The sequence below is a fragment of the Rhinopithecus roxellana genome, chromosome 3 (assembly GCF_007565055.1).
Source record: "Rhinopithecus roxellana isolate Shanxi Qingling chromosome 3, ASM756505v1, whole genome shotgun sequence".
Classification (NCBI taxonomy): domain Eukaryota; kingdom Metazoa; phylum Chordata; class Mammalia; order Primates; family Cercopithecidae; genus Rhinopithecus; species Rhinopithecus roxellana.
Genome location: NC_044551.1, coordinates 31,518,892 through 31,531,709, shown reverse-complemented (window position 1 = coordinate 31,531,709; position 12,818 = coordinate 31,518,892). Strand labels below are relative to the sequence as shown.

The 12,818-nt window shown below is 44.9% G+C and overlaps 1 protein-coding gene across 2 annotated transcripts in view; it reads left to right on the top strand.

The window, feature by feature from the left end:
* ADAM19 (ADAM metallopeptidase domain 19) overlaps positions 1-12,818 on the top strand; it is a 96,477-nt gene that overhangs the window by 62,764 nt on the left and 20,895 nt on the right. For both annotated transcript variants that reach the window (XM_030926908.1, XM_030926907.1), the window contains exons 9-13: positions 3,505-3,671; positions 5,827-5,911; positions 7,166-7,305; positions 9,340-9,517; positions 12,685-12,774. In XM_030926908.1, the coding sequence (XP_030782768.1) occupies positions 3,505-3,671; positions 5,827-5,911; positions 7,166-7,305; positions 9,340-9,517; positions 12,685-12,774 (660 nt within the window). The remainder of the gene's footprint in view (positions 1-3,504; positions 3,672-5,826; positions 5,912-7,165; positions 7,306-9,339; positions 9,518-12,684; positions 12,775-12,818) is intronic.

The window sequence follows — 12,818 nt, the reverse complement described above, 5'->3', positions numbered from 1 at the left end:
TTTAAGAATCCTTTAAGGTTCTTTAAGGTTCCTCCAGATACAAAGCCCAGGGATTCTCTGACTTAGGAGGGAATTGAGGTAGGTCAGGGTGGGAAAGACACACAGCCTTAAAAGTTGAGAAGTGGGCTGTTTGAGAAGTGGGTTGCTTGAGAAGTGGGTTGTCTGAGAAGTGACTTGCTTGGGGCTAATCTGTAAAGTCTCCATGTGTAAAACTATCCTGAAATTATGTCTTGCCTCTTATGAAGGATGTGCAAATGGTTAACTTTCCTAGGTCAGGACCTTTTACAAGATACTCTTGGGAAATACCTACATTTTTGAATTTTACTAGAATAGGCTGGTCTGGGACTTGGAAATACATTGTGTATAAGAAAGAGGATATTTGTTAGAGTACAAAATGCAGAATAGGTAACCTAGAATGACAGTAGCCTCTTGGTAGGCTAGAAGTATATAGTTTTTAAAAGTAGGTTTTAATGTGTTTGGGATCACAGGTCTCTTTGAGAATCTGGTAACGTTTATTGCACAATTTTAGAACACTCATAACATTGATGAAGCTTAACCTTGGTCCTGCTAGGGATTCATGAATTCCAGGCCTAAAAGGAAAATCATTTTTTCCTAAACACTAGAGAATATAGGAGATTACTTAAAATATTTTTTAGGGACTAATAGGCAAATATATTAGCGTTCTGAAGTCACGTGATGGCAGTTTCCATGCCCATGGTTTTTTTTTCTGCCCTAGATGGCTCTGGAAACACAGGTCAGTGGTCAGTGACAGGTGAAAGTCAAACATTGGTATTTCCTGGAAGGACAGACTCTAGGGACACAGTCCAGTCCTCTCTCTAGCTCCTGACTCACTCAAGAATAACATTTAAATAATCCTACAACCCAAACACTCAACATCTGGGAAAACATGGGAAGCTTGTTTCCCTGGGGAGAATATGGGAGGCCGACTCTGCTTTCACCCATGTGACATCCATTGTTTGGAGACCTGGCAGGTGGGGACTTGGCTGGGTATCCCCTCTGTGGGGTAGGTGATGGAACCAAGGGTGCTGGTGACAAGTGAAGGGAGAAGAGAGGCACCAGCAAGCCCCAGTCCTTACTGAAAGCCCTAAGCCCGGGTGGCCCATGCATCCTGTCTTGGCTCTCTCCTCGCGGCTGGTGTTAGTTGCTCCTGGCTGGTGAGGGAAGCCACGCCCACTTCTCTGGAGCTTGCTGACCCAGCTACTTGAACTGAACTATTGTTGAACTAAAACTGGAATGAATTGCACTCCTCTGCTGAATCATGAACCCAATCCAAAATGTTTTTCTGTAACTGTGAAAAAAAAGCCAAGTTTACTTCCTTCAGAAGCTCCCTAGGAAAGCAAATTCAAATTGGAATCTGAACCTTTTATTTTCTGTTAACGATTGAACTGGCACAAAACAGAAAAATCAAAATTTCCGTTGAAATAAACTGATATTTCACTGAATCTTGAGCCCATCTTGACCAGCGTTTTTTGGAGCAAGTGGCTTATCTGGATGTGTCGATACTGCAGCACGGAGGCAGTAAAGGGTCACACATAGGCTCTGAGGTTGTAATTTAGGCCTTCATCCTGGCTCCACTATCTTCTTGCGAGACTTTGGGCAAGTTCCTTAACTTCTCTAAGCCTCAGTGCCTAGTACATAAAAAGAGATGGTAAAATGTTGGTGCTATGGTTATTCTTTTTAGCTGGGGCAGTACCTACCAATTTTGGATTAAGATGGTATCTTCTGCTCATACGAACTCTCCATACATGGGGCTTTTTATTAAGTCACGGGCTCAGTATTTGTAGGGTGGACCCATCAAAAAACCTGTTGCACTCACACCTTCCAGTGGTTTAGTTTTAAAGAAAACCCTCCTCCTGCTTATATTTGTATGAGATGAAAGATGCCAGACCATAAAGGTTAGATGCAGCTCTAGCCTCGAGGAAGTTGAGTCAGATCTTGCGTGTAGAATTTCAAGATCTCTGGTTTGCACAAAACCCTGAAGATTACCAACAACCTCTGTAGTCTATTGCTTGCAACTTGCTTATTCCATCCTTGACAAAACCTGAGACTATCCAGGGATGGGGAAGAAAATTTGAAGAATAAGCGTATCTATGCACTTTTATGTTGTTTATACTCATTTACTTCCAAAATGAGTGGGAGACATTTTATAATAAAATATCCATGTATTAATATAATTTGGTATATCCATACAAAAGAATATTATTCAGCAATAAAGAGAAATCACAAATGATACAGTCTACCACATGATACATCTCAAAAACATTATGGTAAGTGAGAGAAGCCAGATACACAAAACCGCATATTGTAAAACAAATGTCCAGAAAAGGCAGAATAAAAACAAAGTAGATGCATGGTTGCCTGGGACTGAGGGTGAGAATGGGAAATGACTGTAAACAGACATGAGGGATTTTACTGATGTGATAAAAATATTCTAAAACTGGATGATGGTGATGGCTTTATTTTATTTTTATTTTTTTGAGATGGAGTTTCACTCTTGTTGCCCAGGCTGGAGTGCAATGGCACAATCTCGGCTTACCACAACCTCCACCTCCCAGGTTCAAGTGATTCTCTTGCTTCAGCCTCCTGAGTAGCTGGGATTACAGGCATGCACTAGCTAATTTTGTATTTTTAGTAGAGACGGGGTTTCTCCATGTTGGTCAGGCTGGTCTCAAACTCCTGACCTCAGGTGATCTGCCCGCCTCAGCCTCCCAAATTGCTGGGATTACAGGTATAAGCCACCACGCTTGGCTGGTGATGGCTTTAAAACTTGGTAAATTTACCAAAAAAGTATTGAGCCGTATACCTAAAATAGGTGGGTATTATGGTATGCAAATTATACCTCAATGAAACGGTTTTTAAAAATCCATATACAAGAGAACTTTTTAGATACCCATAAGAAAGATAAGGCCCATGTAAGGAATTGGGAGAAAAAATGGTACCAGACAACCTGGCCAAGGGCACTGATTACAGAAGACAGCAAAGCTCAACTCTGAGCTATCTCATGCCCAGCTTTGTTTGAAAGCCTTCTTCCTATTTTAAAATGAAATGTATGTTCCTGTCTCTTTTACCTATTGACCTAAGCCCTACTTGAAAATCATGCAGAACAACGCTAACCCTTTTTCCACATGATAGACATATTCATATCTGAAAGCAATTTTATCTCTTATCTCAGTCATCTCTAAGCAAAGTTACCGCAGTTCTGCCACCAGAATGTCCTGCTCTCTCTCAGGACCTCATTTTCCCTTTCTAAAAAATGTCAATAACACCAGTTGCCTCCTTCCATTGGAGCCATGGGCAGAAGAGAAATCTGGTATCTGTGCTCTGAGTTCTTAGGTTGAGAAGGGGCTTTTTTTTTTAAAATTTATTTTTATTTTTTAGTTTTAGTTTTTTTCTTTCTAATCTCAAGCTCCCACAGAATGAAAGGAAGGGGCTTTTAAATACCAGGTGGTTTGACACATACCGTGTTTTTCTGTGTCCTTTCAGTTTTACCGATCCTTGAACATCCGGATTGCTCTCGTGGGCTTGGAAGTGTGGACTCACGGGAACATGTGTGAAGTTTCAGAGAATCCATACTCTACCCTCTGGTCCTTTCTCAGTTGGAGGCGCAAGCTGCTTGCCCAGAAGTACCATGACAACGCCCAATTAATCACGTAAATAGCCTTTTTCCATATGTTGTGTTGTCCTTGGCTGCAAAGCCTCTGCCCACCGTGCGCATGCTCAGAGTTTGCCCCATGGGGAGTGTTGGTTGTACAAGGCCATTCTGACTCCCTGCTCCAGAGAATCAGGCATTTCCTAAACATGCCCTCTGTACCCAGCATACCCCAGAAAATGTTTAAAAGCCTGAGTCACATTAGTCCTAAGACGTGTTTACAGTCTAATGGGAAAATTAGACTTACCATATTCCATTGAGCATCTGAAATAATTGTATATATATTTGGGAAGGGACTGACTGTTGGTCAGGTCTTAGACTTTCTAAGAGGCTCGTCTCAATCTTCCTGGCACTTTGTTCTAATACATGAGCTGATCTCCCAACACAGGCACAGGAGAGGAGGTTCCTTGTGTTGTCCTTCACTTGGTACCCAAGGGACACAGGGCTGAGTGCCTGAGAGAGTTGAAGTGCTAGACAGTGCAGGAACTGAGGGTTTGGCTGGAGGGAGACACTGAGGAGGGATTGTGCTAGATTTTCATCAGCCCCAGAGAGACAGTGATGGGGGTCACATGTGACTGTTCCCCAGGGTGATTATTTGGTATTTATTAGTGTTGACTTCTGAAGGTATTTTGAGGCAGTTACAACAAAAGGCATATAGATAATAAAACCATTTGTCTTCCTCTTCTTCTTTTTTGAGAGAGAGTTTCCCTCTGTTGCCCAGGCTAGAGTGCAGTAGCACCATCTCGGCTCATTGCAACCTCTGCCTCCCAGGCTCAAGCAATTCTAGTGCCTCAGCCTCCCAAGTAGCTGGGATTGGAGGCATGCACCACCAAGCCCGGCCAATTTTTTTATTTTTAATAGAGACAGGATTTCACCATGTTGGCCAAGCTGGTCTTGAACTCCTGGCCTCAAGTGATCCGCCCGCCTCGGCCTCCCAAAGCGCTGGGATTATAGGCGTGAGTCACACATGCCTGGCCTTAAAACCGTTTTTCTTCTGTTCCCTAAATATAGCTGAGTCAATAATCATTTAAACCTTGGCTTATCCTTTTAAAGAAACTGGGAAAAATAACTGTGCCAAAACCTGGGCTGTGAACAGTTACTTCATGACAATACATTTGCCTAGGAAGAGTCTTTGGTTATTAGAACTTTTGGCCTGAACTTTGGAACATTTAGAAAATAACTAGTAGAACTTCATATCAATTTGCATAGATTTTGCATATTTCTTTGCAGATTGTTTCTCTGAAGATATATAACATGTGTTATATACCCACTATGTGTGACATTCTGTGCGAGGTTCTACTGATCCCAAAATAGTTAAGATAGTCTTGCTGTCAAAGATATCATGGTCTAGATAAGAAGACAAACATGAAGATAAGTACCACATAATGAATTTCCACATAGATTCTTTAAATATATTACATGTTTGTGGCATGCACAGAAGCACTGGTAGTTTTTTTTTTTCTTCTCCCCTACCCTGGATGTATGTAACTGAAAGAAGGATATATTCAACTGGGGAAAATGCAGCTTGCTGCTGGCAGATTAGGATCCCATTGCAAAACAAAGGCAGAAACAGCTCATTGTTGCATCCAGCTGCACTTTGTGAGGCTTCTGATGGGACACAGCTGTTTCCTTGGCCCCTGAGTATGTGGGAATGAAGCATCATCAGCCCCACAGCTGCTGCCCCGATGCCCCCACCCCTACCCCGTGGGACTCACACCACAGAGCCAGGGATAAGGCATTAGATCCCGGCAAACGGTGGAAGTGGGCATGATTCACTTCAGCATCAGAATCTGTGCCACCCTTCCATCATCCTCTCCCTCTGACCTTTTCCTGTGCAGCAGGAATGCGATGCAGATTTGCAAACCCTGCCCATTTCCTTCCAAAGAATCGGTTATGGGTATATTGTGGGGGATAAACGACCTTTCTCTCTCTCTTTGTGTTTCTCTGGAGTCATGAGGGAGTAGGTGAGAGGAAGTGAGAGGTGTGGTGAGCTGGAAGTTGTCCAGTTGGCCTGGTTACAACAGCTTCTACCCTTGGGAATGACCTGGAAAAGTCAACGGGACTAAGGAACCCTGGGATAGCCACCTACTCCCGGGCACATTGGAACAGCCCTCTCAGTCCCCTCCCAGGTCACCCTCTCTCCTTGCCTCCTGCAGGGGCATGTCCTTCCACGGCACCACCATCGGCCTGGCCCCCCTCATGGCCATGTGCTCTGTGTACCAGTCTGGAGGAGTCAACATGGTGAGTCTCAGCCCATGTGTGTGTGCTGCAGAAGGCTCTGAACTGCCTTACAAGACCAGAGGTCATCTTTTGAAAAAAAAAGTTGATATTTATTATTGTAGCAGAAAAAGCTTTGATATCAGGAAGGGCAATTGTTTAAAACGAAGTCATTAAGTTCTAAGAGATGGAGGTACCCAAGGGTGAATTTTCATTTATTATAGTTCATTCTGTATCTCCAAGCTCAGGAACCCTGAAGAGATTACGTGCATTCATCACTAGATCTCATATGTTCCAAACCAGGGACTGGAAAATAGTAAAAAAGTAGAGGTTAAAAATGTTTTTATTCCAGGTCGTGTGCTGCTATATATGTCATTAAGAAACAAGAACCTGTCTCAAAGTCATGGTTAGGAAATTACTGCCTTCTTTTGAAATTCACTCTGACTTCATGAGACTATTTGTTTTGACTCTGTATTTCTAACCTGTGAAGTGCGTATTGAGGAAGACTTCTCTCCATCTATTTGTCTGTCCCTCTATCCATTATGTATTTATTGACAAAGTAGCATAATGGCCAAAACCACAGGCTCTAGGGTCTGAGCCTGTTGGGTTCAAAGAACAGCTGTGTGATTTTGGGGGAGTTAATGAGTGTCCTCAGCTGTAAAGAAACATAGTTTTACAGTTGATAGTCATAGGATAAGAATGGGAATTAAATGAAATAATGCAGGAAACACACATCCATGTTTAGTAAATCTTTCTGCTGCTTCTTTCCTGCTGGGTTTTTTTCCTCTTGATTTCTTTAGCTTTTGCGTCTGATAATTACATACCAGACAGTACACCAAGTGCTGTGCCTGGAGTGTATCTGTCTTGTGTGGCTCTCTCAGGAAACACTAAGCCAAGTACACCCTATGTTTGAATCAAGGTGGTGTTTTCTATGTTGATTCCCTTATGTCTGGAGAGGGATATATGTTCAGAAGAAGAATGGGGAAAAATCTTCCTCTTATTTATTCAGAAAGCATTTATTGGTCTGGAAGTTCATCAGTAGGTCAGTTGTGGTCTGCAACCTTGGAGAACTCAGAAACACGGACTTTTAAACATTTGATTTCCGCCTAGTGACAGCAGATTCAGCCTTGCTGTCAGAGGCACATATAGAGAGTCTGTATGCTCAGTGACAGTGGAATTGGTGGAGACCTGCAAGACTTGGCTAAGGATAAGGCAGGGATAGGGGGCAGAGGCGGATCTGTCCCCTGGACCTTGACCTCAACTCTGTCTTCTGAGCAGGACCACTCCGAGAATGCCATTGGCGTGGCTGCCACCATGGCCCATGAGATGGGCCACAACTTTGGCATGACTCATGATTCTGCGGATTGCTGCTCGGCCAGTGCGGCTGACGGTGGGTGCATCATGGCAGCTGCCACCGGGTGAGTCGAACAGGAAGAGGGAGGATGGGGAGGAGGGTGGGCACACCTGGACAGTGTGACACACGGGTTCCTCCCAGCTGGTCCCACTGAGACTCCCTTAAACTTCTGATGGGGCCAAAAAAATGTGGTTTTTACAACAAAGAAATTGAGAAAAGACCAAGGCAAATGTGTGGCAAGAACTTAACTTTCCAGCAGAAGGTTTGGTGCTGGTGTAACCCTAAATTTACTTAATTTCTGTTTTAAGGGGTGGAGTTATAAATTGGCTTGGCCATATGTGTCTTTTTAATTTCATGAAGTTTTGCTGAGGACACATTTTGATCATAGCCACAACCCTTAATTCTTCTATCCCAAGAGAGTTGAATCAGTGCTGTTTCAATTCCAGCCTTCACTGAAAGCTCAGATGTAACAGAACAAGTTGAAGAAGAGGGCCATCCACACACCCTACAGTGACTTCTCAGGGAATTTGCCGGCTGCATTACCCATGAGGAACAGGGCGAGGCAGCTGCATCTCCCTGTGGTCTTGAGGGATTTTTAAAACCAGAGCCTTTGAAAAAAATTAGGGAGTTTCTTCAAAGGACTTGTCTTCTAGCATGTGGACTCAGGCAGCACAAATCTTTGGGTTCTTCTAGGCTCCTTGGAAGGCATCACAATGGGATCTTGTGTTCTTTCACCCCAAACCATTAGGGCCTGCTTATGATTCTTTCTTGGAGAATGGTGTTTCAATGTCTTCAAGAAACAATGCAGCTTTCTTGGACCTCTGGTGTTAATTTTTAAAAATTACTTCTCAGCTGTGACATAGAAAGGATGATGTTGACTGGGTGCAGTAGCTCACGCCTGTAATTCCAGCACTTTGTGAGGCTGAGGTGGGCAGTTCACCTGAGGTCAGGAGTTTGAGACCAGCCTCGCCAACATGGTGAAACCCTGTTTCTACTAAAAATACAAAAATTAGCTGGGCGTGGTGGCACACGCCTGTGGTCCCAGCTACTAGGGAGGCTGAGGCAGGAGAATCACTTGAACTCAGGAGGTGAAGGTTGCAGTGAGCCAAAATTGTGCCACTGCACTCCAGCCTCCAGCCTGGGCAATAGAGCAAGACTTTGTCTCAAAACAACAACAACAAAAGAATGAGGCAGGATACAACTTCAGAGTCGTGCCTGGATCCCTATAAGCTCATGGTTAAGCCCACCCCTTTCTCTCTCAATCTGAAAAACATACCTGAAGACAAATGATTGAGAGTTATATTGATTACTACTCCACTTCATTTTTAAATTATTCACAAATTTGGGTAGTTTAACAATTATTAGTAACAAATTCCTTGTAGCATACCTTCCCATTGAAGGAAAATCTCTAATTTCTTGGAGGGTTTAACCTTTAATTGGTTTAGAGAAGTGGGAGCAGGATAACTCTCCTTTTGTAGACCCAGATGGTTGTACTTTTTGTCCTTCTCACCAATAGTGGGACCCAGGACCTTCCATGCTCCTGTGATAAAGAGCATGCGTTTATGAGTTGGCTGGTTGAGTTTGGAGTGCTCTTGGCATCCTTGGAACAGCGATGAGATCACTGGCCCAGAAAAAAATAAAACTTACGATCTTGGCCTGTTTTTGGCCTGGTCCTCTGTTGCAAGAGAATATTCACCTGATATCAGCTTCAGCAAAAGTTTAGGTTGACTGGTGTTTTCTTCAGCACTAAGGCTTAGGAGACCTATTGTAACACACTCATCAAACCTTTTACTTACTGCAATCCCCTCATTCAATGGGCAGAAATTGCTACTCCTGATTCTCAAATGCTTCCTCCATGCAGAGTGAGAAAAATAAAATGCTATGGGATGGTTAATATCTCATCACTATGGATGAAAGAATTCTAAATTAATATATCGGTAAATGTTCTAAGGGGCAAGAATGTATGTGTGTGAGACAATGGGGGTCTGATCCCAGGTGGAGTCAGCCCCACGGGTAGCAGGAGTGATGGCAGGAGTGATACCTGCCTGACTGCTGGAGGCTTAGACTCCCCACTAATTCCCACCTTGTCCTCTGCCAGGCACCCCTTTCCCAAAGTGTTCAATGGATGCAACAGGAGGGAGCTGGACAGATATCTGCAGTCAGGTGGTGGAATGTGTCTCTCCAACATGCCAGATACCAGGACGCTGTATGGAGGCCGGAGGTGTGGGAATGGGTACCTGGAAGATGGGGAAGAGTGTGACTGTGGAGAAGAAGAGGTGAGGGGTCACAATGGTGCTAGAGGGAGGGGAAGAATTTGCATTGGTTTCAAAGCTCAAGGTCAAAAAAGAACACAGTTGAAAATTTCTTAGTCACAGGCATTTCCTACACATAACTATCCAATACCCCATGACAAATCGGATACGGAGAAGAAGCCTTCCAGATGGAGTGTTTCTGCTACCTCTCCCAGTTTGTGGCCAGCCTTGCTAGCATCCAAGATCAGTTCTTCTTGTAAATGTCTGGTCTAACCAGAAACCACAATCGCGTGGCATGTTGACTCTCTTCTTCAGTGGAGCTGCACATGCCTGCTTGGCCCTCCAGCTGCACGGAATTTATTCTGGAGGCCACACAGCTGGATATTTGGGCTTGAACAGGGGCCTTATGAGGATGCTTAAAATAACAAGCTTGTGCTGTTTAGGCTGGAGGAGGAATGATGGAAAGGGGATGTAGGAAGTGCTGTCGAGTCTCGAAAGGGCTGCTAGAAGGAAGAAGGGGCAGAACTGTTTATGTGTAAACTCTCTCCTTCCTTCTGATCTTCACAGTGAGTGTGCAGGGCACACGGCAGAGCCTGGTCATTTTTAACAAATGCGTGTGGTTCTGCAGAAAGCAGAACTGGATTGTTTCGTCTCTGTTTTTTGAAGGCTGAAAATATGTATGTTTATACATGCATAACAATTTGGGTTAGATAACAAGTAACAGTAAATTATGGGGGTGAGACTGACGTTCTTTATAAATGGGAAAAAAAAATTGATTTTATGGCCTTCTCTCTCTCACTCTGTTGCCCAGGCTGGAGTGCAGTGACATGATCTCTGCTCACTGCAACCTCCACCTCCAGAGTTCAAGCGATTCTCCTGCCTCAGCCTTCTGCGTAGTTGGGAATACAGGTGTGCACCACCACACCTGGTTAATTTTTTTGTGTGTGCTTTTAGTAGAGACAGGGTTTTGCTACATTGGCCAGACTGGTCTCAAACTCCTGACCTCAGATGATCCACCCGCCTCGGCCTCCCAACGTGCTGGGATTACAGGCGTGAGCCACTGCACTCTGCCTGAGACCTCTATGATGTGATTTTCTTTTTTTAGTGTCAGCATGTCACTTTCAGAATAAAACAAGAACTAGTCAAGGATGCCACCCCCACCACCATGAGCCCAGAGAGATCAACCCAGACTCATCAGAAAGAAGGGAGTGGTAGGAACATGGAGGGCCCATTGGGGTTGAGGAATGGCCTGAGAGTGGGCGTGGCCAGTTGGCTTAGGTTCTGAGCAGCTGCTCATTCTACAGACACAATGAGTGTGGGCTACTGTGTCTAGTCCTGGGGTTAGGATGAATGGCAAAAATGACATAGTTCTGTGCTTGGGGAGCTGATAGACTAGTGGGAGAAACACATATTGAAATAATTGCGAAAGAATATACGTACAGTCCATGGCAAGTGCTAGGAAGACAAATGACACAGTGCTCTGAACATATATAATGTGAGGGGGAACCTCCTTGCTTGTGTGGGAGGTGACCGTGGAGCCCATATCTGAAGGCTGCATTAGGAGTTAGTGAGGCACGCAGGAGGGAAGGCACATTTCAGGTGGAAGGGGAGCATGTGCCTTCGTGGGAAGAAATATGGTACATTAGGAAGGCAGGAATACAGGTCTTCCTGGAGCCCAACATGGTGGGAGATTAATGGGAGGAAAGTGTTCTGTTCGTTTTCTTAGGGGAAACAGGTGGACAGGTGTCTGTGGTCAGGGGATGGGATGTGGCTCTCCAATATGCTAGAGCCCTGGACAGTTAGGGGTATAAGGTTGATAAACATGAGGCAGGCCTCAGGCAGTCCTGACTTGAATTCGGCAGGTGTGTCCCTCGGCCAGCTACTGGACTTGCCTGAGCCGCAGCGTCCCCGTCTGTGGAGTGGGGACAAGGCTGCCTCCTAAGGCGGTGGTGGAGAGATGTGTGGAGCCCCACACACTCTTCATCAATGGCTGGTGGATTGGCCTGTGAATACTGTAAGAGTGTGATGAGGACACTCAGGGTCACTGGAGCGCCTCATCATCTTTTAAAAATCTCAGGCTGGGGGGCAGGAAGCAAGAGAGGAGAGCAAGGAACGCTTGGGCCTTTCTGTTCAAGAAAGGTCCAGGCCAGGAAGAGCTTAGGAAGAGAAGCAGATGGAGAAAAAAGTCTAAGGAAATAGGCCCAGGAGTTGACATAAACTGTTCGGAGAGGTTGTTCCAGCAGCCTCTTGCACCAGCAGCCCCTTTTCATTAGATAAGAAAGCCTAGGAGGGTTGGGGGCAGGAGGGCACCCATGAAAGACAGGGTGTCTGGATATTCTACTGGGGATTAGAAAAACAAATCATAAAATTTCCATGTACTATGCTAAAAAGTCAATTTTAGAAGAATACATGGTTACAGGGAGAAATATGCATGTTATATTAAGTAAAAAGCACTGTGGATACTATGATTTTGTAAGGTAAGTATAAATATATATGTATGTGTGTAGAAAATGCCTGGGAAAATATTCATACTCAAAATGTAGCTGTGTCCTAGCCGGGCATGGTGGCGTGTGCCTGTGGTCCCAGCTACTTGGGAGGCTGTGGCACGAGAATTGCTTGAACCCAGGAGGAGAAGGTTGTAGACCGTCTCAAAAAAAGATGTAGCTGTGTCCTAGTCATGTTACTAATGATTGTGCATATATATGGTTCTTGTGATAAGTACACATTAGCTTAGTGACAAAACTGTCACATGATTTTTGAGGGCAAAAGTTTCTAGGCCAGGTGCAGTGGCTCATGCCTATAATCCCAGCACTTTGGGAGGCCGAGGCAGGCAGATCACTTGAGGTCAGGAGTTTGAAACCAGCCTGGCCAACATGACGAAACCCAATCTCTACTGAAAATACAAAAATTAGCCAGGCATGGTGGCATGCGCCTGTGGTCCCAGTTACTTCGGAGACTGAGGCAGGAGAATCGCTTGAACCCAGGAAGCAGAGGTTGCAGTGAGCCGAGATATATTGCATCACTGCACTGCAGCCTGGGTGACAGAGTGAGACTCCGTCGCAAAAAAAAAAAAAAAGAGAGAGAGAGTTGCTAGAGAGCTGGGGTTCCAGGGGTGTGTGGGCAAGGGTGGGGAAAATGTTGGGGGTGGTGAATGCCCTCCCCAACTCACATCCACCCCACTGCCTCCCCAGGAATGTAACAACCCCTGCTGCAATGCCTCTAATTGCACCCTGAGGCCAGGGGCGGAGTGTGCTCATGGCTCCTGCTGCCACCAGTGTAAGGTAAGTGGCCCTTTCCTCCATGCCTTGGGCCCTGGCCTGACAGT